Source organism: Euprymna scolopes, chromosome 5 (assembly GCF_053919585.1).
Source record: "Euprymna scolopes isolate OS-2025 chromosome 5, ASM5391958v1, whole genome shotgun sequence".
Lineage (NCBI taxonomy): Eukaryota > Metazoa > Mollusca > Cephalopoda > Sepiida > Sepiolidae > Euprymna > Euprymna scolopes.
In genome coordinates this window covers 133,198,859-133,224,561 of record NC_136486.1, presented here as the reverse complement: position 1 = coordinate 133,224,561, position 25,703 = coordinate 133,198,859, and the positions used below count along the sequence as shown (strand labels likewise).

Sequence of the window (25,703 nt, the reverse complement as noted above, 5' to 3'; positions counted from 1 at the left end):
AATAATTCCATTCCCGCTAGGCACATAGACACACCAAAATCGCAGATGTATACACCAGCCATCTGTGAACGGTTTGAACTGCTCGCTGACAAAGGCAGTGCCATTGTCGGTCAGTATCTCAGAAGGGGACCATGCTCAACAAAGACACTTTCCAGCTCACGGACAATGGCGGCCGAGTCCTGCCAGCAGAGGGGCCGCCACAATATAAATCTAAACAGTCCGCAATTGATGAGCATCAAAAAATGGCTGCCATTGTCGTGAGTTACGTCCATTGCGAGCCTATTTCAATTTCCTCTCACTTCCACTGGATGAGTGCTGGGTCGATCGACTGGCAGATTTCGCAACTCCTCACAACAGATTTCACATCCCTCTTTGACACATAGAGATCGACCAGCCTGGCAAAGGAAAGGGTTCGGTTTACATCGAGGTGCCCGCTTTGGCAATGGATATCAGCAATACGGCCCAGGCTAAGCCGACGCCCCACCACGGCGCAATTCACAGGTGCCAGTTCGTCCACTTCTTTTGGCAGGTCCAGCCAATGGCATAGCACTCTGATCAGGCGATCCATGCGATTCTGACAGGACTGCACCAGTATCACATCTACAGCCAGGTCGAATTCCTTGATGATCTCAGTCAGGGTAGTAAGTCATCTCCGTATTAGCATTTCAGCCAATGCCTTCGTTGTCAACCGTGCCTTTCCACTCAAGGCATCGGTTATCCACTGATGCATGCACGTGGAGTCTGTAACAATGTGTAGCACTCTGGCCTGCCACTGAAGCGCCAGATTTACCCCTTTGAGTGTAGCATCAAGCTCAGCCAGGTTTATATGCCCGGCGTCATTTTCCAGCTGAAGCCAGCAGGCATCTTCTACAATAAATCCATCGACCGCCAGAGCAATGCTAAGGGCAAGTGAGCTGGCATCCACCCAAACTGTAAACTCGCTCCCGTTGATGCACCAGCTCCTTCACATGGGGTCGTCCTTGGTCACTCTGGCCAGAGCTTCCACCAGCATGCTTTGCAGGGCGGGATCGCGCACCTCATCGTCCCATCCTGTTGAAATGGAAGTCGCTTTATGGCCGTCACCGCCACCCGGAGCCACCCACACATGGGGAAGTGGCCCACCAGTTTCCGCAGATGGAAAAAATACTCTGACGCATGATGTTGGATGGAATTTTCGAGATGTCACAACCTCTTCCCCAGCGGAGTCCGTCTGCGCTGCGGCTCACATGCAGGCCAAGAACTTTCGCTCCATCTTGCAGATGCTCTGTCTCCTTACACGACAGCCTGAAGCTCTCAATATGTTCTTTCACCGCCTGGGCAGACATGAGGCTCTCGTTCACAAAAATTTCATTAATATACGACATTACCTGTCGCATGGCTTCATCCTGACATCAGATCATCTGCATAATCGCTGTCATAATGTTCAGGGCCACGTTCAGACCGAACTCCAGCCTGGTCAAATAATAGCGAGTCCCTTTGATCTCGACTTTCTGGAATTGCCACAGTGATTTCTCAATGCGTATCTGCAGGTAGGCTCTTTGCAAGTCCAGGATTGCCATGTATGCCCCATGTTGGTGCCACTCCCTCAGCTTATGTGCGCAGACATCAGCCCCCGCCGTGTGTCGGTCGACATGTTCATTGAGTTCCCGGTAATCCATGACAGGTCGAACCTTCTGTTTATTCTCTTGCCTGACGGCCATCAAAGGGATCAGCCTCCTAGGTGACCCAAGCTCATCCTCTGGGTATGGAACCAGGTAGCCATTATCCATCCAAACTTGGAGTTCTGCCTCGTACTGCCCCCTGAGTCATGCAGAAGGGGGATACTCCGTCAGCTGATTCCGCAAGGACACTGATGGTTGGTCGCCCGACCACTTCCAAGACATGGTCCATGCATTTGTGTTTCTTGTCGTATTCCGCGTGGAAGTCGGGTTCATCAAGAGTGATTGCCGCGCAGACCTGTTCCTCGTGTTGGGAAAATCTCACATCACCAGCGCCATCCACAGTGATTCCATCCAGCTGTGTAATAGTGTCCATTCCAAGGAGAAGGTCATATCCAAGAAGCTCTCTGTCGACCACCAATGCCTTCATAGCCATTGGGGGGGGGGCATCGCTAATGCTTATATGGGTAATGTTCACCTCACAACACACCAGCGAGCCTCCACCAACAATTAATACTGGGACCTTCTGTTTCGTCCATTCGGTTCAACATTTCTTGTGTATGAGGGTTTGAGTGCACCTGTTGTCAACTACCGCTGAGTGCCTACACCCATCAACTCGCACTGTCATTACAGGAAGCGCCTTGTTCAGTGTTATTTTGGGGAGGGTGCTGGCACCACGGCTTCCTCTCTTTGCCCGTTTCCCAGACAATTCCGTGCTACGTGGCCTGGATTGTCGCATCAGTGACAGCGTCCTCATTTCTGTGCTCCATAGTCCAGGGTGCACTTTGCACCACTTCTGCAGTCTCTGGCGAAGTGGTTGGGGCCACCACATTTGTAGGACCGTTGGCTCTCTGTAAGTGATTCCAGTGCATCAACCGCTGCCGAGATCTGTGTATGGAATTCAACTTCAATCGCTCGCACGCACATCCACACAATGCACAAATACACGGACGCTTGCTACTCTGTGAATATTACACCCCCCTGATCTGATGATCACACAAAGTGCACTGTAGGGTTGATCTCCTAGTCCACTTACTTCTGCGAAGGGGCACATTCATAGGTTCTGGCTCTGGTTCTGGTTCTGGTTCAGATTCAGGTTCTGATTCAGATTCTGGTTCTGATTTCGGGTCTGGTTCTGTTTTGCTGCATCAGATGAACTATAATCATCACTCTTTGGTCTGTTGATTCAGTTCATCAGTAGCTCATCACTTGAGGATTTATTGCTCTCCTCTGTAGAAGTGTGATGCACCTCAGAAGCCGGGCAAAAATCCCACACATGCCGCGGGTTTCCATCAACTAGATCCGACTGCTGGCTGATCACCCCAGAGATTCGTCCTCGCTTGAATTTGGTGGTGCACCAGTTTCTAGGTGGTCTCACCCAAACTGGATCCCCTACCTCATATTTGGCATGTCTTTTCTGGTTGACTGGCCGTGCAGCATCAATTCTCTTTAGTCTAACACGATATGTGTATATGGCATTGGATGGCGCTGTTGTAGGTTATTTCCTATCCTTTGGCGTGACATTATACCAATACGTGGCCTCTGTAATGGTACATTGCTTTCTGGCAGCAATTCTCTAGTTGGACGCCCCCATTCATCTAACAGCTACCAAACTTGTTGGCTGCAAAAAGCAGCATCATTATCTGTCATCTCCTCTGGCGCACCCCGCTCAAAAACAGTGGATGACAAGATGCGAACAACATTGCCGAGTCCTGTCTAATCATGTGCCATACCGCAAAACGTGAGGGTCCACAATCGATAAGAGTTAGAAAGGGCTTACCACTGTAATGGGTAATGTCCATCACCATCCACTGCCACACCTTCTTGACGTCCAATTGTGCTTTTCGCCATTGCTCTGGTACAGGACCAATAGACTGACACGCCTCACAGTGCTTGATAATCTGTCTGACATCTGCCTTTATCACTGCTGGGTCCACACACCTCGCAAAATACACTGTTCTCTTGACACCTGGATGTCCGCTCTGTGCATGAATCTTCTGCATTTGACATGGGCTAATCGCACCAATTGCAACTGTGTGAGATCAAGCAGTGTGCACCACACCCATCTTCATGGCTCCATACCATCTGTGAGGTAGATGAGTTAGTTGGTCGGCACGATTACAATGTGATGTTACCAGCATTACCCCCACTGATAGTCCATACTCAGAGACCAGACTTTTCAGCATATCTAGCCTTCGCCGGATCAATATCTCGCTGGCTGCCTTAGTGCGGATTCTTGTCCATCCTGAAAGCGTGTCAGACACCCAGTGGTAGTCGCAGAGAGAATCCGTGTACAGGTGCAGTTTCTTCGATTGCCATTGCAGTGCGAGATTTATTCCCTTTACAACAGCGTCCAGCTCTGCTAAATTGATCTTCAAACACATTTCCTCCTTGCTCTAATGTGACTCCCAATGTCAATGAACTAGCGTTGGCCCACACATTTACGTGGTCTGCATCAGTTAGAAGACCATCATCAAGCACATCGTCCCAAATTCGCTCTGCGTTTAATGACACCCACAGCTACACGGAGCCAGCCACAGGCTGGTAAGTGTCCAACAAGTTTCCCACACCAGAAAAAAACGGTCCACCTCATAACAACATCAGTAGGGTGCCGTCCAATCCCAATATGTGCACTTCTGACGTTCAGGATTCTTGCACTGCAGATCAAACTGAGCCAATTTTTCCCTGACATACGATGCAGATTTTATGTCCACATTGATGTACACATCATCAATGTAGGCTGATGTTGTGTCCTCAATGGTCTTTTCTTGAGACAACACCGCATTCACAATGGTCTTCATGATCTGCAGTGCCATATTCAGACCAAAGCCGAGTCGTGTTAGGCAGTACCTCTGACCCCGAAACCACAGTCTGGAATGGCCACAGTATCTCATCTACTTGCACCTGCAAATAGGCCTTCCGCAGGTCTAATATTGACACATTGGAGCTCTTCTGGCACCATTCCCTCAGTTTGCTGGCGCACATGCTAACATCGGCAGTGTAAGCCTCAATGTTCTGGTTGAGCTCACGATAATCCAGCACTGGTCTTACTTTTGACTTGTTATGCTGGATAACCGCCATTAAGGGTATCAGACCCTTGGGTGGACCAAATTTCTTGGGGTAGGGGATCAGCCATCCATCTCGGATCCATGCCTCAAGCTCTTGCTCATACTTATCACGAGCCTCATCAGGTATAGGGTATTCTGCGATGCGATTCTTTAATTCGGTTGGTGCCCTTCCCTCGGTCCACTTCCATGACACAGTCCAGGCTTGTTGGCTATAGTCATAGCCCACCTTAAAGTCAGGGCGATCGATGTGGATTGCAGCACACACCAGGTTTTTTAAAAAGCGCATGCTCCCGTCTCTTTCGATGATCACTCCCCCCAGTGCCTTGATAGCATCGTAGCCCAGCAGTACGTTGAACCCCAGCAAATCCCCTCATGTCACCAACACATTAATTTCCACGGCCACACCAGAGTCTGTGTGGACCTTCATGGTTCCAGCTCCACAGCATGCCTATGTCTCACCGCCTATTGTGGTGACTTTAATGTTCCTTTTAGTCCAGGTCCGACACAATCTGGCATTCATGATGGTATGTTAGCAGCCGGAGTCGAGAAGAGCTGTGCAGGGCACTCGGTTCATGTACACAGTTATCGTAGGTTGCCCGTCACTTAGATCTTGTCTGGGGAGTAGGGCAGTGCTGACATCCTGCCCCCTGACATGTTTCCTGCACAGTTTTGGGCTAGGTGCCCTATGCCGCCACATTGGAAACAGTGCAGTCGCTCCCGCCTTTTGTTGGTGCAGCTTCTCGCAAAATGACCTCGCCGACCACAGCGGTAATATCTTCCATTAGTCACGGGGCTCAGACTGGGAATCTCCTTGGTCTCATTCTGGGCTGCCTTTGTTGCCATCACAACTGGTTCCCCCAGGTCCTCCTCATCTCTGATGATAGCCCGGGCGCGTTCCATCGAGTGCTTCATACCATTGCGGACACACTGGTAGAGGCTCTCAACAATTGCTTAACACGGGTGGGAAGGCCGGCGACAAATGCATATGCCAATGTCCTCTCCGACACTCTTTTACCAAACAGCACAGCAAGTTTCTTCAATTCCGCAAAGAACACATCCACGGTTCCCAGCATGAGCTTCCTGGAGGCGAATCTCTCATAAGCTGTGCAAGTATCCATTGCAAATGCCTTGTACAGCGCATTTTGTATAGCGGTGACATCAACCTTCTCGGTGGCACTAAGTTGCTGGTACACACTCAGAGCACCCCCAGCCAATCTCAGGGGAATCACAGTGTGCACTCTCTTTACCTCACAGAGATTGCAGGTCAACTCGACCCTCTCAACCCAGTCAACGACAGATGTGGACCCATCAAACTCTGGAATCAGTTTCAGATCAAACTTTGAGTCAGTCATTTTTCACAGCAATAGTCGAAATAGCTTGTATGGAATTCAACTTCAGTCGGCACCAATGCTCGCAATAGTAACACAATAACCTTGTGACTGTAAACGACACTGTCCCTTCCTCTCACTCAAGCTTGCTTTTTATCCAGTTTTTCACCCTGTCTCATTTGCATGTGTGCCCTCTGTTTTCTCGTGATCTCGCGAGACCACAGTTTATAAAACACCAGGCGCCATCTTTTTTCCTCTTTTCCCACCCAACACCTCCCTGTGGCATGTCCACCCCTCCTCCGTCACGCCACCACTCACACGCATATCCACACAATACACAAATACGTGGATGCTTGCTACTCTGGTGAGTATTACAATCTGCTCCACATTGTCCTTTAGGATGTTTCAGGCTCTAGGTAACAACTCTTCCAACCCAAGCTCATTGAGCTTCGACGACGCCCACAACAGCCTACTGGTGTCATCCAAGAGCCCAGACAAAAAGGCACATGCCAATATTCGGTCGCTTGCACCACCAAAGGAAGCAGCAAGATTCTTCAGGTCGGCCAGGTAGACGTCCACAGTCTCTCCTAACCCAAGCCGATGTTCAGAGAATTGCCTCTGGGCAACAAAATGGTCCGCACCGAATGCTCCATACAACGCTTGTTTTAACTACTCTATTGTCGTCTCATCCCCAAGCTGCTGGTACATGGCATAAGCCCCTTTAGTGAGCCTCAATGGGATGACCATAGCTGGATCTTTAATTTTGCACAACTGGCAAACATGCTCGGCCTTCTCCAGAAATTCAACCACCGAAAGGACCAGCCGATGCAGGAGACTGCATTGTTATATTAGGCCACAGGCGCGATCTTGGACCCTTTTCAGCATCATGATGCTGCGTTAGGTGTGTCAGAAATTTCGTGAAAAATATTGAATAATTCCACCCCGTCTTTCCAAGCTTATTACTCCTCGAAAAATGTAATTCAAGCCCTAATTTTTTTTTTTTTTTCAATTAAAGGAGCAAGGACCAAGATTTCATTAAAAAAAAAAAAAAACAAAAACAAACAACGTGTTTTTTTTTTTAAAAAAAGGTTTTGAACTTCGGACTTTACAGGTAAATTTCTAAAAAAAACACTACTTTTTTTTTGTTTTAAATTTGAATATATTATTTATTGATCTTTTATCTTCAATTTGTGATATATAATACTTTGGTGAGTAAATTAATTATTTACTTTTTAATAGACATTTCAAAATGGGAGGCGTGAATTAATTCGACCCCCTGTCTTTCCAAGCTTATAACTACTCGAAAAATGTAATTCAAGCCCTATTTTTTTTTAATTAAAGGAGCCAGAACCAAAATTTCGTTAAAAAAAAAGAAAAGAAAAAACAAACAACGTGTTTTAAAAAAAAAAAAAAGAAAAAAAAGAAAAGGTTTTAAACTTCGGACTTTATAGGTAAATTTCTAAAAAAAAAAAAACACTTCTCCTTTTTGTTTTAAATTTGAATATATTATTTATTGATCTTTTATCTTCAATTTGTGATATATAAAACTTTGGTGAGTAAATTAATTATTTACTTTTTAGACACTTGAAAATGGGTGGGGGCGTGAATTAAAAAAAAAGTTTGTCTAAAATATTATATTTGGTTTATTGGAAAGAGCATAAAATTTCACATTGACCCTGAAAATATCGTAAAAATTGAATCAATAGAAAAATTTTGATAGATTTTTTAAATTTAAAAAATTGAAAAATACTGAGCTCGTAAAATTCAATTAATTTCATTACTGTTTTTTAAAAAATAAAAAAATTATATTTCTATTACTTTTAAAACAACTTTAATAGTTTATTTTGGAAGTATAATCCATAAAGAAAATAAACAACCCACTTTTAAAAGAGAAATTACGAGTTTTTTATATTTTATTCGCAGTTTCGTGTTAGGGGTGTCAAAAATTCCTACAAAAATTCTCAGACACGTAATGCTGCGTCGGCAAAGCGCACACCGAGGCTATTTAAGAGGTAAGCCTGCGTTCCCACAATTTTCGCCATAGTTGTACAAATAGCCTCGAAGCCTACTATCAAAAAAAGGAACACGTTAGGTCGGCACCGGTTTATAGCACTTAATGTAAACAAACGTTTGTTTATATTTACGTGATTATTGAAAATGTAATCCTATGATTAAAATTTAATTTAAATTAATGGTAAAATTTTAGAAAATCACGTTGTTTAACAAATAAAAAATAGAAAGAATGCAAGATAGAGTTTTAAACTTCATCTCTTTTTTATTTGTAAACATACTTATTATTTGTATTGTTCAATATTTTAAATTTTAAATTAGAAAATAAAAATTTTAAATTAGAAAATAAAACATTTAATAATTAAAACTTTATTTTTCATTATTTCTTTTTTATTATTTGTTAACCAACGTATTATTTGTGTTGTTCAATATTTTAAATAAAATAAAATTTTAAATTATAAAATAAAACACATTTAATCATTTTAAACTTTATCTTTTTTTTGTTGTTGTTAAAGAACGTGGTTCACATTAAGCGCTCACGACCCAACGTTCCCCTTTTTGTAATAATAGAGCTCGAAGCTATTTGTACAACTAAACGGCAAATCTGCCAAAAAATTTTAACTTATTACTTATTTTTAATTAAAACGTGCAATTCGGTCTGGTTGTGATCTAATGGCGGAATATTTTGAGGCCGATGTGAGATTTTCATATAACACCGGTTTTTACTCGCACCTTGACGGTTCTTCTTCCGTTACGCCAATTTTTTTATTTTTTAAATTTTCATTTAGTTTTAACTAATATGGATGTACAAAACCCAAAAAAAAAGGGTAAAACTATACAAACACCGTGACAGCGAATTAACCCTAACCCTAACACTAACCCTAACCCCAACCCTAACCCTAACCCTAACCCTAAACCTAACCCTAACCCTAACCCTAAACCCTAACCCTAAACCCTAACCCTAACCCTAACCCTAACCCTAATCCTAACCCTAACCCTAACGCTGTCACGGTGTTTGTATAATAATACCAAAAAAAGAACGAATTTGTGTTGACTAAGAAATTCTAACTAACCGATCAAGTTTTCTGTTTTGAACACAAAACAGGAAAAAAAATAATCCTTTTCTGTTTTGTTTTTACTGATTCCAGTTTCCTTAAATGAAAGGTAAGATCCCCCCCCCCCCCTATTTTTGGTTTGCAGCATTTAAATAATTTTATACTTATGCAGAATACAGACTGTGCTTTTTTTGTGTGTTTGTTGGCGGACGTACACAACTACTTACAATATCGGAGCCGATGCGTATTTTGCAAGAGGGGTTGCTACCCCTCTTGCAAAATACGCATCGGCTCCGATATTGTAAGTAGTTCGACTTAGGGAGCTGTTATTATTTTTTACAAGGAAAAATTTTTTGCGTATGTGACCTAGTTTTGTTTTGTTTTGTTTTTTGTTTTTTTTTGTTTTGTTTTTTCTTATTTTGGCTTGAACTTTGCGCATTATTTTTGGGGTTTTTTGTGTGTTTGTTTGTTTTTATAGATATATTTTTTTCTTTTTTTTTGTCGGAGTTTATCGTTATACTATTAACAGGAAAATTGGTGAAAGTCAAAATTAGCGCTTGTGGTGATAAACAAAAAGCTTTTTTCTACCTCTCGTGGAATGTCGTTGATCGAAACACAGTGAAATGTTATTTGGTGCTAGTGCACTTATTGATTCGCGCTATTGGTACTTGTACCGTTTAGTCAAGACATTAAAAAATGAAAATATCGAAAAAAGGTTATATTTCACGTATCCGTTATGAAACGAAGTTCTTAAAAAAAAATCACTTAATTTCATCAAGTAGTTTTTTTTTTTTTTTACAGCAAAAAAACAATTTGTTATGATACCGAGCAAAAGGTTCGATTTTTAAGAAGAAAAGCTAGAATTAAAGATGGGAGGGAGTGTCGGCACTTTACATTGAGTTATCTTCTCGTGGCATGTTGTTCAGCTTCAGCAAATTTCACAATGGCTGACTTCAACCACGGCCACCGAAAGTAAGAAGGCCTGTTAACTGAAAAATGCATGCAGGCAATGTAGGTAAGATTTGTCAGACTGTCAGTACTATATGAGGGCCATTTGAAAAAGAGCAATAAAACATTTTTAAAAAGAAAAAGGAACACAGTTCGATTAATACTTAAAATTAAATTCAATATAAAATATAAATATTATCTATGTAAAATTAAGTAATTTTAAAGCAATATACAATTTAATACTGATAAAACTGAATTATGAAGTTAGGAAACAAAGAATTAAAAAGCATATTATACAACAACGATGAATAATTTTAAAAGTGAAAACCATCGATAAATAATTTTAAGAATGAAAACAAACGATAAAATACAAAAAATTGAAATCAAACAAATAATTTAAATACAAACAAACCAAAGTTACTAGTGCAGAAATATTTTTTTAATTTAATTTAGAGAAAAATCACATGAGTTGAATGTTATTTTTTGGAACTTTTAGAGATTATTCAGACTAATGTTCTCATCTTGCGTGTTCATTTCACAACGTTTTATCATCGAATCTTGACTTCTTTATTACATCCTCAGGCCGAAAATGATGTTCACATACCTAAAAACATAAGTAAAGAAAACATTCATACCATAATGCAAACTATTGTTAAAATCTAAGAAAAGATTGTAAACAAACATTTACAATAATTATAATCACAGTGTAGTATCTGTTCTCATGCTACACTTCATTTGTTCTGTCCTCGGTCAGTGGAGGAGAAATCCTTCATGACCGAGACAATTTTTATTTTATTTTTGTTCCTATCCAGAGTGCCCCTTTTTGGGGAGCTAAATTTTCCCACATTTAAAACCGACCTTGTGTCTAACTGTGTCCTCGTAGAGAGGCAAGTAAATAAATTAAAAAGAAATATTTTTGGCAAATATTATCATGTAAAAATTATTTGTTTATAATTCTAAAAAGAAACAATCAATTTTAATATATAACGCTCAGTCACGGCTAATTTCATTAATAGCCACGAAGATGAATAATTTTCAAACCGACTTTAGAAAAAAATATAGAACTTTCAAATATTTGGACATACTCAATGAAAGGTTTTATTTATTATTAAAAAAACAGACCAAGTAAAGAATAGATACCCTGTAGCAGACGCCGCCACCTGGCAGTGCCCGGCGCACATTTCAACTAACACCGGTAATTCGACCTTGACATTAGCACAAGCACATGGCGTCGGTTGTTTGTAAACACATCAAATAGCAAACAAGCTTGAATATTCGCCAGCATTTTTTTTTAAATATATTTACAAAACTTTTGAAGATTTAAAAGAAAAAGTATATATTTACAAAACATTTTTTAAAGTAAGTAGCAAAAGGAATGTATTTAAATAAAAGATATTTAAATAAATGGGTGTCTGTTTCTGTTTCGGATTTTTGCGACCAAGATTGATTTTTATGTACAGTGTTTTTTTTTTGGGGGGGGGGGTTTAAGACAATTCAATATTTATTTAATTATTCTTTAAAACATTAACTTCAGCGACAATTAATATATTTTTAAAATAATATTTTTAAATATTAAATTTTGACAAATATACGTTAGCAAGATTTTTTTTAAAATAAAAGATATTTAAATAAATGGGTGTCTTTCTGAGTGCGTTTTTTTTTTAAATAAAAATAAAAAATTATAAAAAGATTTCTATCATGTGATACTACATTTCATCTTTATAAAAATAAAAGTTATAAAAAGATATGTGAATAAAATAATATATTTTTTAAGTCTCGATTGTTTATACTTGTGATTTTAGTATGCATAAAAATTGCCTTGGCCTAGAAGGATTTCTCCTTCACTGACCACCGACATACATCGCACTGTAAATAAATATTGAATTGTATTAAAAACGTACAAAAAAAAAAAAAATGGCCCAAACCATATAGAATGAACCTTTTTTTATAAGTTTTATTCAAACAGTTTTTATTTGAACTTAATGGGCTGTTGTTTTTTTTTTGTTTTTTTATTTATTAACTGTTTTATTCTTTTTATCAAACAAAAATAGAACTTTTATAATGAAATATATATTATGGACTGTTTTTCAAACATCGAAATTTTAAAATTAAAGTTTTATTTAAAAAAAAAAAAAGACGAGGTGTTTTTTCTTTTTGAGATATTTTTTTTCACCATTTATTACTTTGAAATTTTATTCAACAATGAAATGATAAAAAAAAAACTTTTCGTTAAATATATTTTTAAAAAATTATTATAAAATATTTATAAAGTCTATTTTTATGTCTGTAAAAGTTTGTTGAAAGTTCAAATAAAGTTTATAATTTAATTGAAAAAAAAATAACGCCTGGTCTTTTTTATTTAATTTGTTTTTAAATAAAACTAACTTTAATTTTAAAATTTCAATGTTTGAAAAACAGTCCATAATATATATGTCATTATAAAAGTTCTATTTTTGTTTGATAAAAAGAATAAAACAGTTATTAAAAAGTTCTGTAAATATATTAAAAACGCACTCAGAAAGACACCCATTTATTGAAATATCTTTTATTTAAAAAAAAATCTTGCTCGCGAATATTCGTCAAAATTTAATATTTAAAAATATTATTTTAAAAATATATTAATTGTCGCTGAAGTTAATGTTTTAAAGAATAAATAATAAATTAAATACATTCCTTTTGCTACTTACTTTAAAAAATGTTTTGTAAATATATACTTTTTCTTTTAAATCTTCAAAAGTTTTGTAAATATATTTTTAAAAAAATGCTGGCGAATATTCAAGCTTGTTTGCTATTTGATGTGTTTACAAACAACCGACGCCATGTGCTTGTGCTAATGTCAAGGTCGAATTACCGGTGTTAGTTGAAATGTGCGCCGGGCACTGCCAGGCGGCGGCGTCTGCTACAGGGTATCTATTCTTTACTTGGTCCAAAAAACATTTTGACAATTATTCTCATGTAAAAATTATTTCTTTATAATTCTAAAAAGAAACAATCAATTTTAATATATAACGCTCAGTCACAGCTAATTTTATTAATAACCACGAGGTGAATAATTTTCAAACCGACTTTAGAAAAAAAATATAGAACTTTCAAATATTTGGACATACTCAATGAAAGGTTTTATTTATTATTAAAAACCATTTTGACAATTATTCTCATGTAAAAAATATTAGGTTATAATTTTAAAACCTAAAACAAAATTAAATTAAATTTTCATCCTTCCTGATAGAGTTTTTAGCCTTATAAAAAAATAAACAGTTAAAGATATCAACATAATATTTGCTGTATTAGCAATAAATAGTATTGTTTCTTTAATTTATATTAACAATGTTATCAAACGTTATGAAAGTACTTTTATTTATATTAACAATGTTATCAAACGTTATGAAAGTACTTGAATACAGTTCTAATTCAATACACGTTTAATTATTAACAAATAACATCACTTACTTTACTATATTTGGTTGGAATAAAATATTCCCTTCTAATGGCACGTATCCAAATGGAGAAAGTTTAGGATAAGAAAATATATGTACTTTGGGGCCTTTTGGATAATTTCCCCGGCAATTTGTAACAACAACATTCTTAACATGTGAAGGGGAGGATATTTTGTAACTATCCTTGATGCTTATTCAGATTGGCACTTATGGTGGCAATTAAAAATAAAGAAAATACAGAAAAGTGTGTATGATGTACGGCCTCATTACAGAACGAAGATGTCATATTCCAAAAATTACATAAATCGATCACATAGTTTTATTTAAAACTAAGAAAATCAACATTTACGATTTTTAGCGATTTTACTACTAAACCGCATTGAACGTAAGGCATAGTTTTTGGCTTCTCAACTTCAATTTCAGTTGTCTGCTCCTTTTTTATTTCATCAAATTCCATGATGGCTGATGAAAACACTACAACTCGCTTAGTCGTAAAATTTTATTTGCTTGAATAAAAAAATTATTTCATCAAATTATGTGATTTTGGGAATATTTCATCTTCGCTCTGTTCTGTACATCATACAAACTATAATCAAATCAAACTGGACTCTTATCAACATTCGACTGCCATTATAATCTCTGATCCGTTCAGTCCAGTTCTCCACACTCGACTGACCGCCATCTTGACCAGATCTGTTATTGCTGACGTGTAGGTTTTGATATGCAAATTACAGCATATCAAACTACACCCCCCCCTGATCCTTAAAGATCACCTCAGCTACTTGGACCCCTCCTAGTCTCTTCAGTAGTCGATTGTTCCCCTGCTAGTGTCTTCTGTAGCCAATCATTCCCCTGCTGGTCTCTACCCTAGCCAATCGGTCCCCTGCTAGTCTATGCTAGCCAATCGGTCCCCTGCTAGTCTCTACCCTATCCAATCGGTCCCTTGCTAGTCTCTACCCTAGCCAATCGGTCCCCTGCTAGTCTATGCTAGACAATCGGTCCCCTGCTAGTCTCTATGCTAGACAATCGGCCCCTTGCTAGTCTCTACGCTAGCCAATCGGTCCCCTGCTAGTCTCTATGCTAGACAATCGGCCCCTTGCTAGTCTCTACGCTAGCCAATCGGTTCCCTGCTAGCTCTTGTTTAAAAGTGACAACTTTTTTTTCCCCCTTTTCAAATACAACCGAATTTCAGAGTCCGGCATTGCCATTCAAACCTCCATAAAACAACAAATTTTCAAAGTTCGCTTTGCATGTGCATATAAAAAATTCTCCATAGCCCGACAAATTATCACCATCCAAGCTTTGAATGTGTATTTAACTTCTCCATAGCATCAAATTTTTGCAATGTCCAGCTTTTGAATACATATATAAATTATCCAAGGCATGATGAATTTTCAGATTGACTTTCAAATGCACATTTAAAGTTCAAGTGAATAATTGTATGTTAATAAAAACTCATTTAACTTCTGCCCAAAGTGTATTGAAATATTTAAAGCACATTACATTTAAACACTATTAAACATTTTATCAAAATAACTACCAGTTAAGTGGTTAAATAAATATGCACATATTTTAAATTATCCATAGCATGGCAAATTTTCTCGTTGACTTCTGAATGTGCCTCCAACATTTAACCGAATTGTATTCCCACACTTTCACTTCACGAGTCGCGACAACAATTAAAAAAGAAAATCCAACAAATCCTACGGGAGTTTTTAAAAGTTGCACCAATTCTCTCAACACTCAATTTTTTAAAGGTCGACGTGAATCTTTTCAATCTTTCTCCTTCTCGACATCTCCAAACCTCGACACGACTCGTTCAATCTTTCTCCTTTTTCAACGCCTTCAATTTTAAAAATTTGAGATGTATCGTGTAATATTTCCATTTTCTCAACACTTTCAATTTTTAAAGTTCTACGTGAATCATTTAAATCTTTCCATTTCTCAACGCCCTCAACTTTTAAAATTCATCGTGTATCATGTAATATTCCCATTCTCTCGACACTTTTAATTTTCAAAGTTCTTCACCGAAATAGCTTGTAATAAAATCAAACTGGACTCTTGTCAGCATTCGACCGTCGTTATAATCTCTGATTCATTCAGTCCAGTTCTCCAAACTCGACTCACCACCATCTTTTATTGTGTCATTTTGGTATGTAGATTTTGTAAATTACTGTATTACTACACAAACTTTTCTGTATTTTCTTCTTTTTTTTTTTGGTGACGTTTTATCTGTGATTGTTTACAAAGGATTTCTTCTTTTGCGAAGCGGTTGCATGGTGAACAGCCTAAAAAGTCCTTTCTGGAAAGTCCATTACTTTGAAATGCTTTTTACTACAAGTTTTGCTAAACTTTCCACCGAAACATTTTCCTTTAAAATGACAATGTTTATAGACTTTCAACTTTTCGATTGTGTTGAAATCCAATATTGCATTTAAATATCCGCAAATAAGTAGTTTTTCGGATATTAAGCGATGTAATTCCTTATGTTAAAAGTGGTGGCGATTGATGTGCATGCCAACAATATGCGCGATATCCGGTAAATTACTTATTTGCGGAAAATTTAAATACGATATTTGTTTTCAGCATACCCGAAAGCTTATAAACGTTGTGATTTTAAAGTAAAATGTTAAGGTGAAAACTAAGTAAAAAGTCTGTTTGTTTTTTTGCACTTATTCAGATTGGCACATATGGTGGTAAACAAAAATAAAGAAAAACTTATCATGTACCTCACGGAATGAAGATAGTATATTTTAAAAGAAATCACAAAAATTAATTAGTTTTTTGGTTTTTTTTTCAAAAAAACAAATTTGTTGTTTTTACCAATAAGTTAAGACCAAAGTTATTTTAATATTCTTAAAATTTTGTTTTTAACTTGTACATGTTGGAATAAAATTACCGCCCTAGAAAAGACAACATGATTCCATTTCCATTCAGTGAAAACTGTTGTTTTTTTTTGTTGCAGACCATCTACTAGTTGGCCAGTTGTGTACAAATCCCAAAAGCGATAGGAGCCTTCTATTATGTCTGAAAGTGACACAATGTTTAATGAGTGAAATCGAAGATGCACCACTGTGCAACTCATGTTCTCTACCAATCCAAGTTATGATAACCGAACCATTGCCAGCACTCTCAAAATGCATCACTGGATTGCCACAAATAACATAGACGTGCCTAGGGTGATGAAAACAGTTTTCGACCAACATTATGGTCTTTGGTGTGGTTTCAAGTACCACCTCACATCTTCCAAGTCAGCTTGAAAGTCAACACCAAAGTGTACCTGGATGTATTGAAAAGTGTGGTGATCCCCTAGTATAACACAATCAGCCGGTCATTGGTGTGTGACCGACCCACATGTCACATTAAATGTCTTAGAAATGGTACCATGATGATGTGAAGATAGGGCAGTCATTAGGGTCTGAGTATCAAGAAAATAAAGCATACCTGAGATGTTGCATGTGGCTGTGTAGCTCCTTCATTCTCTCAAGATGTCTTCACTCTGGTGGCATTCGGATTGGAACCTTTCTTGTCCTCAGGGCCGTCTCATTCTTTAATGCAGACATTTATGGCAGACACAAAAACACACAACACAGGTCGCAATTTATATGAGAAATATAATCACTATTTATTTTATAAAATGTATACAATATATATATTACAATATTAAAATACAATTTACAGATTATACAATTGATTTTCACCATTACTTCTTTAAAACTAACCTAATTAGTGCTGAGGGAGAGGGGTGCTCCCCCTCCTCTCATTTATAGAGGGATAGAAAGTATGTGCCCACCCCAGACAGAAAAGAGAGGTCGATAAAAGGAAGGGAATCATGGGATTACATTTTTTTCTTTGTATCCCTCCGCTTACGGCCAAATTACCACCTCAAGTAGTTGCAAGTAGGTTTTCAGGGCATCCTTAAACTTTTTACATCAATTTATGTTCTGTTTCTTTCCTTTATGTATCTCACCATAAAACACATGTTTAGGGAATATTCTATCACCTATTCTAACCAGATGTCCAGTCCAGTGAATTTGTTTTTCAATGATTTTCTCTTCTGTTGTTTGTATATATAAGTTGACGAAAGCTCGTAGAAACACCATTAACAAAATTAAAAACTTCAAAAATAAGCAGACAAACTGTTTTGAAACCACTTAAAAGTGCAATTATTTTATTAAAAGAAAAAAAATTAATCCGATTTTTTTTCTTTCTCTCTCTATAACTGTATCTTATTAATTTTGGATCGTAAGATATCCATCACGAGAGAAGGAATTTGATTTTTTTCTTCCTTTGCACCTTTAAGTGTTTTTTTTAAACAGTTGGCTATTTATTCTTAAAGTTTTGAAATTAATTTTTTTATTTTATTAACGGGGTTTCCAAGATCTTTTGCCAACCTTCTTAACATTTGGATGATCATGTGCCCAAAGCAGCTTTCTTGCAAAGAAAACTTCTCCAATGATGGATATTTTATGATCATAAATTAATAAGATACATTTCAATTATAAAAAGAGAAGGAAATTCTTTTAATAAATCGAATAATTTCTTTTTCCTTCTTTTGATAAAATATTTGCACCTTTAATGGTTTCCAAGCTGTCTAATTATTTTTAAAGTTTATATATATATATATATATATATATATATATATATATATATATATATATATATATATATATATATATATATATATAAAGTACTATGGTGTATTTTTAGTGTTATCAGCTTGGGAAAATCGAGCATATGATAAAAACCTTCATTTTAGAGCTGACAGAACAAAATGACTACTGTTTTTATTTTTATTTGTAACAAATAAAGGACATTTTTGCTGAAACTTACTTTGTGCTACATTTATAGATGGAAATCTGGATGGAGACTTGGCTGAATAATACAAAAAATGTTTAATTTAATTTCTTTCTTTTTTTTCTTTACAGATGTTCCTGCTTGTAGATATTTGAATTTAAATGGATCATCACTTTCTTTGTTATTCATTATAAACACAATTTCTATTCTCATATTGGTAAAAAGTTAAATTATTGATGAACCATAAAAGATTAGCCTTAAAAATTCTATTGTGAGCGTGAATCATCTATCTGTAGAAGTCAAACATTTTTATTGGAAAGAAATAATATTCTTACAAAAAAATGTGACTAGCTGTGTTTGAGAGGTAAAAGAGAACTTTATGGACTATTTGAATATCTATGTATCTCATGTAAAGATCAAATGTTAGCCCCTAGGAATGGACACCTTGATTTCTGAGAACTTCAACTGAAGTAAAATGAAACCATAAAAGAAACATTGTCTGACACAGATCCATAATGTTGTGATGATGTATTTTTTTTCACACAACTCATGTTTGGTGTATATTCAAATACAATGGAGAATAAAACATGTTTGGTAAAATAGGTAAAACTTATACCATTGTGAGCATGAATCATCCATCAGTAAATGTCAAACATCTTTATTGAAAAAAGACAATATTCTTGTGGAAAAATGTGACTAAGTGATGAAACAATGCAAAAACGTACTAAAGAGAAGCCATATTCTTGCAAAACTTGTGACTCTTCTTTTACTCATAAATCAAGTCTGGCACAACACATGCAAAAGCATACTAAAGAGAACCCATATACTTGTGATATGTGTCACTATTCTTGTTCAAGCAAAACAAATATTGCAAAACATATACGAATACACACAAGAGAGAAACCATTTTCTTGTCAAATCTGTGGAATTTGTTTCATTCAGAAATCACATTTGGTGAAACATGTTCGAATACACACTGGAGAGAAACCATATTCTTGTACGAAATGTGTTTCCTCTTTCTCGGATAAATCAAATTTAATTGCACATATGCAAAAGCACAGTGGAGAAAAGCCATATTCTTGCAAAGTCTGTGATGCTTATTTTACTTATAGAGCGAACCTGGCACGACACATGCGAAAGCATGCCAAAGTCAGTCCGTACACTTGCGAAATCTGCGGATATTCTTGTTCAGACATATCAAATATTACAAGACATATACGAACGCACACTGGAGAGAAACCATATTCTTGTAAAATCTGTGGAATTTCTTTCATTCAGAATTCAATTTTGCTGAGACATGTGAGAACACACACTGGAGAGAAACCATATTCTTGTAAAATCTGTGATTCCTCTTTTGCTCAGAAATCAAATCTAAGGAGACATATACGAACACACACTGGGGAAAGGCCATATTCTTGTAAAGTTTGCAGCACTTCTTTTATTCAAAAATCAAATTTAATAAAACATATTCAAACACATAAAGGACTGCTCTCATCATTGCTATAACTATTCTAAATGGCCTAAATTTATTAAAGCACATTCAAAAACATGCTGAATAATACATTTCTTAAAACTCAAATAGATTTAAGAAAGTGACTGTACTACAAAAAATATGATTAGTGCAGGTTCTGTCATTCAGTCGTGGAAAATGTAAGTCACCTAAATTCTCAGAAATCAAATTTAATAAACCAAATTCAAAAACGTAAAGAACTGCTCTCATCATTGATATAACTCTCCTGAATAATTATGGCCTAAATAGAGCCGAATATAAAAACATTACAAAATATCACCTCATGAAAAAGTGACAGTGTACTACAACAAATACATACAGACAGAAAGATACATCAAAGACAAGTCCATAGATCCAGATATTGCCAGCTAGAACAAACCTGAAAAGATTGCTTTCATCATTAATGTAACTGTCTTGAATGACTATGGCCTAAATGAAGCTGACTTCAGAAAAATTATGAAATATCAGGACTTAAAGAATGACATTAAAATGATATGGTCTCTGACAGAATTAAGCATTATACCAGTTATGGTAGGAAGAACTGGGCTAATGGAAAAAATATATAAAAAAATTACTTAGAGACAATCTCTGGAAGACTGAGCTGTAGCGAAATACAAATAGCAGCCTTTAAAGAGACAGCATTTATCCTCAAAAGAGCTCTTGGATATAAATTTAATGAATAGCAAAATCAAGTGTTAGCTCCAAAAGGGGACCTCTTAATTTCTTCAAACTAACTTCAGTAAAATATAAAAAAAGAAGTCATTGTGGCTCTTCATTTGGTGAAACATATTTGAGAAAATCCATAATCTTGTGATGGTGTATCTTCTTTATTTTCACACAATTCATGTTTGATACATGCTAACACAATGGAGAATACACCATTTTCTTGTAAAGTATGTGAATCTTGTACTTATTTGTTTTATTTATAATTTAGATCACATGAAATTCAAAACTGGTAAAATGCTTCATCTCCAGTTAGAACAAAATGATAAATTTGAAGGAAATTAAATTTAATAAGATATATTAAAACATAGTAATCATATATAATTTAGACCACATAAATTTCCAAGCTAAAAAAAACTTCACTAGAAGTTCATGCTCCTTTCGAAACACCTTTATCATTGCAAGAACTCAGATCCTCTTGTCTGGGGTGTCTAGGAAACAGGTGAATATATTGCATCCAGTAGGATGCCCGAACAGATTCGAACAAAATGATGAGAAAATTAAATTTAATAAAACATATTCAAACACAGGGTTGTCAGGACAACCTGGCATGAGGATACTTTTTCCTACAAGTAAACGCTGAGCAAATATTCAAAATCACATAGTATTCACAGACCAAATAAGATCTCCGCAGTATGGCTAATCCACACTGGCTTTTATGAGGGATGATGTACCTTCTCCGAATGATGTTACCTCAAGTAATAGAACAGAGCTTAATACTTCATCAGTCTAGATGAATTCTTGTCCTGGAATGTAGTAAGACCAAGAGACCACAAGATAGACATACTATAAGATATTTAGATGGTCGATTGGGGAGAGGGGAATAATGTTCTCAACTTCTTTACTAACTTGGTGGTTGAGAGGTAAAAAATGTGACCAAGTGATGAAACAATGCAAAAACGTACTAAAGAGAAGCCATATTCTTGCAAAACTTGTGACTCTTCTTTTACTCATAAATCAAGTCTGGCACAACACATGCAAAAGCATACTGAATGCCTAGAGGAGAGAACTTGAATGCTTACTAGACACTATCCTCGAGTGTCTAAGGTCTCTCTGTACAGGGGCTTGCCAGCACAACCTGGCATAAGGATACTTTTCCCTAGAAATATTTTGACCAAATATTAAAAATCACATAGTATTCACTGCCCAAATAAGATCTCCTCACTATGGCTTACACTAGCTTTTATGAGGAATGGTGCACCTCAAGTAACAGCACGAAGCTGGATACTCCACCAGACCAGATAAATTCTTGTCCTGGAATCCAGTAAGACCAAGAGATTAAAATGAAAGATATACTGCAACGTATAAAAATGGTTAATTGAGGAGAGGAAAATTATGTTCTCAATTTCTTTACTAACTCAGTGTTTGAGAGATAAAGAACTTTAATGGAACATTCGAATATCTATGTATCTCATATAGAGTTCAAGTGTTAGCCCCAGGTTGTGGGCCCCTTGATTTCTGAGATCTTCGACTGAAGTAAAATAAAACAAAAAAGAGAACCCGTATACTTGTGGCCTGTGTCACTATTCTTGTTCAAGCAAAACAAACATTACAAACATATACGAATACATACAAGAGAGAAACCATTTTCTCGTCAAATCTGTGGAACTTATTTCATTCAGAAATCACATTTGATGAAACATGTTTGAATACACACTGAATGATTTAAAAACGACATGATCCCTTAAAGAAATCAACATTATACCGATTATGATAGGAGCAACTGATATAATGAAATGAAATCTTAAGAAATATTTGGAAACAATGCCTGGAAGACCGAGTTGGCATGAAATACAGATAGCAGCTATAAAGGGAACAGTGTTTATTCTTTAAAGAGCCCTTGGATATAAATTCAAATGATAATGAAAGCAAGTGTTCGCCCCAGAACGAAGCCCCTTGGTCTGTTAAAACTAACCAAAGTAAAATACTAAAAAAGGACACTAAAACATGTTTTGTAAAGTATATGAAACTTATACTTATTTGTATTATGGTTTAAATTAATGAAATACTGATCTAAGAAATTTTTCAATAAGAGTTTATTCTTCCTTAGATTGCAAGAACTCAAACCCTCAAATATTTCAAATCATTCACAGACATTCCTATATCAAAAACCATGTTACATAACTAACGTAATGGCTTCGAAAAATAGTAACTTTGTGAAGTTAAGACTATTAAAGAAACTATTAAAATAACCAGAATTTTGAGAATTCTTAGTGTAAATTAAATGTGTGAAACGATATAATAATAATACTTTATAATAATGTCACATATTACAAACTTGTATTTTTTTAATTTGAAACAAAGAAGAGAAACTAGTGTTGACTTGACATTCCATGTTTAATTTTTATGGTTGAAAAATTATAATTAGGCATTTTCAATTCATGCAAAAATGATGATTAATTTAAGAATTAATCAAAAAGTTAGAAATATATCCAATTTCAACGAAATTGATTAATTTATGCTATAATTAATACTTTTTTATTAGATAATAAAGAAAACTTTCAGTTATTAAGAAACCCCAATGTGCTCGCCACTTAAGACTTTAAAAAATTCTAGTTCATTTTCGTTTCATTTCTACAAAAGGTAAATAAAAATATATCCCACAAGATTTTTTCTTCAGAAATTGAAACACTTGGAAATTGCTTCAATGTTTTTGTCTCCAAAACTCATTTACGCAGAAAGATGATAACACTGTTAAAAAATAAACTAACTCACTTTAGATTTTTCTAATTGAAGATAATCTTTGAATATTATGTATTAACTAAATAGTTGGCTATAAATGTAATGTATACAAATTGAAAAGGGTTTGTGATCTAGGATATATTTTTTTATTTCATTTTCAATGATACTAACTGAAAAATGTAACAAAATAAATGTAAAAATAATTATTTTGATATTTTACAAGAATTTTTTCTTTTTAAGAAATATAATTCAATGAAATCATCTTAAATCTCATTGTTTTTCAGCTTCTAGCGGAACATGTATCACAATATCAGAATGTTGCATGTTCAGATCACATCGAGATCACCGATTTGGGGCGGAACATGCAAAGGAAATAAGCAACACTCACTGGATTCATGTTACAACCCATATGATTTTTGTTTGTGGCAGCAAAGGCATAATAACAATACATTGTTGATTGTATATTTAAAGCTTATATGCGTGTTATTGTGTTCTTACCTTGGTAAATATATGCAAATCTCTTTGGTGAGATAAAAACAGTCTGCTTCAATGAGACACAGGTCACTTAAAGAGATCGTTTTTTGGGTTCATTATGTATGTTTGAGGAGCAGACTCAAACATGTGTACTCATGTTGGCATTAGCAGAGGAAGAGAGAGAGAAAAAGAAGTAGTGACATATAGAAAAAGTTGATGTTGGTACTATTACCTGTATTAGAAAATATAACTGATTAAGGGGCGATAACTGAGCCTATACTTTTATTGTTGAAAGCTGCTAACAAATTTGTGACTGTGTATGATGTGCTCGAAGTTAGATGTTGAAATTTTCTCTCGGTTTCATGCTTCCCTGACTGTACTGACATGCAGAAGTTTAAATGTAATGCGAACAGACATCTTGCTGCTTAACTCCCTGCATAGTGCCCTCTATATATATGTAGCCCCAAATCTCTTACATCTAAGTGGCAATATGCTTTGTTTAGGGTGAATAAAAAAGTTAATATCTGACTTTTGACTGTGTATGAAGGTAGTGTTTGTTCCTTCAGGGAGAAGCAAAGCAAATACACTAATATGCATAGGCAAACAGTGGTTATTTGATGAGAAAGAGGTTCTGGTATACTACCTATGAACCGGAATTTTATGGCATGCACCACATGGGAGTGGAAAGAACTTTTCACAGCAAATATAAAGTTCTTTCAACTCCCATGTGGATAAACTTTTCACAGCAAATATAAAGTTTATCTACTTATATAGTGAGAGGAAGTTTAGAAGGTGATCAAGAATTTGATTCAATGCCAATCAATCGATCTTGCTCAAACATACATAATCCTGGTACAATTGGACAAGGTTAGCTATTAATATAACACACTATCATGGGGATGCATACTTGTCAATGATTGACTGCAGACCTGGGGAAGTAATAACTAGTAATGGACAATTGCACAGTTTTCAATCAAAATTTCTCTAGAGAGTGCTCAAAAAATAGAAGATTAGAAAATATTAAAGGGCAGCCTATAGACCAGGGGGTAACTGGGAGTAGACTAACATCATTGTTATATTACAAAAATGAGCATATGGAAGTGTAGAGTTGAATGTAATAATCAAAGAGGAAAGCACCCCTGTGTGTGTGTGTCGTGCAGGCATGCAACTTACCTTTGGATGGGATCTGATAGAAAGAGAAATTAAAGATGGCAGCCATGGATTTATAAGGTGTAGTCTTGTGGAATCTTACAAGATCTCATCTTCGACTGCACACGTATGCAAATGGAATGGGGTCAGTTTTCTGATAAAATGTCTGTTGACAGAGACAGTGGGGAGAGACGTGCTGGAAGTTGAGAGAGAAAGTTGTCAGTGATGAATTCTAGCTGGACTTTTGCGTATTGTATTTGGTTTATTTTGTTTTGCTGTTTACCAGCCCATTTAACATCAAGCTATTTTGGCATAATGGGGAACAAATTCGACCTTAAATTAATACTGGAATTCGACGGCTCGACCCTGTTACTTGACTGGGTGGAGAAGGTGGAACTACATTGCTTGTTGTCTAGTGTGAAGAACATTGAACATGTGGTTCCTCTACGTCTGTCCAGCGGGGCTTTCGCAGTATATTAACAGCTTAGTCCTGAGGAAAAACAGGATTATGAAAGGATCAAGGCGGCATTATACAAGGCGTTCACTATCGACCCCTCCACTGCTTGGGAGCAATTTGAGGCAAGAACCTTGCATCCTAGTGAAACTGTCAACGTTTATTTGGCCGAGCTGATGAAATTGATCGTGTTCTTTGGTGGGCTGCCTGAGCGGGTCTTGGCATGCAAATTTTTGGCAGGGCTCCCAACCGGAGCAAAGCAACTACTGCAGGCTAGCTCAAGCATAACTTCATTGTCCCTTAATGACCTGGTAGACCGGGCCAAGACCATGATGAAGAATACTTATGAGATGGGAGAACCGGTAGTCACTGCAGCACAGTGCGCATTAAATGAGGATAGATTGTCCCAG

General features: G+C 36.4%; 1 protein-coding gene across 1 annotated transcript in view; it reads left to right on the top strand.

The window, feature by feature from the left end:
• LOC145276631 (uncharacterized) overlaps positions 1–19,943 on the top strand; it is a 46,632-nt gene extending 26,689 nt beyond the window's left edge. The window contains exons 4-5 of the mRNA XM_080127822.1: positions 1,022–1,504; positions 19,003–19,943. Coding sequence (XP_079983948.1) covers positions 1,022–1,504; positions 19,003–19,807 — 1,288 coding nt within the window. The 3' untranslated portion in view covers positions 19,808–19,943. The remainder of the gene's footprint in view (positions 1–1,021; positions 1,505–19,002) is intronic.
• The last annotated feature ends 5,760 nt before the right edge of the window (positions 19,944–25,703 follow it).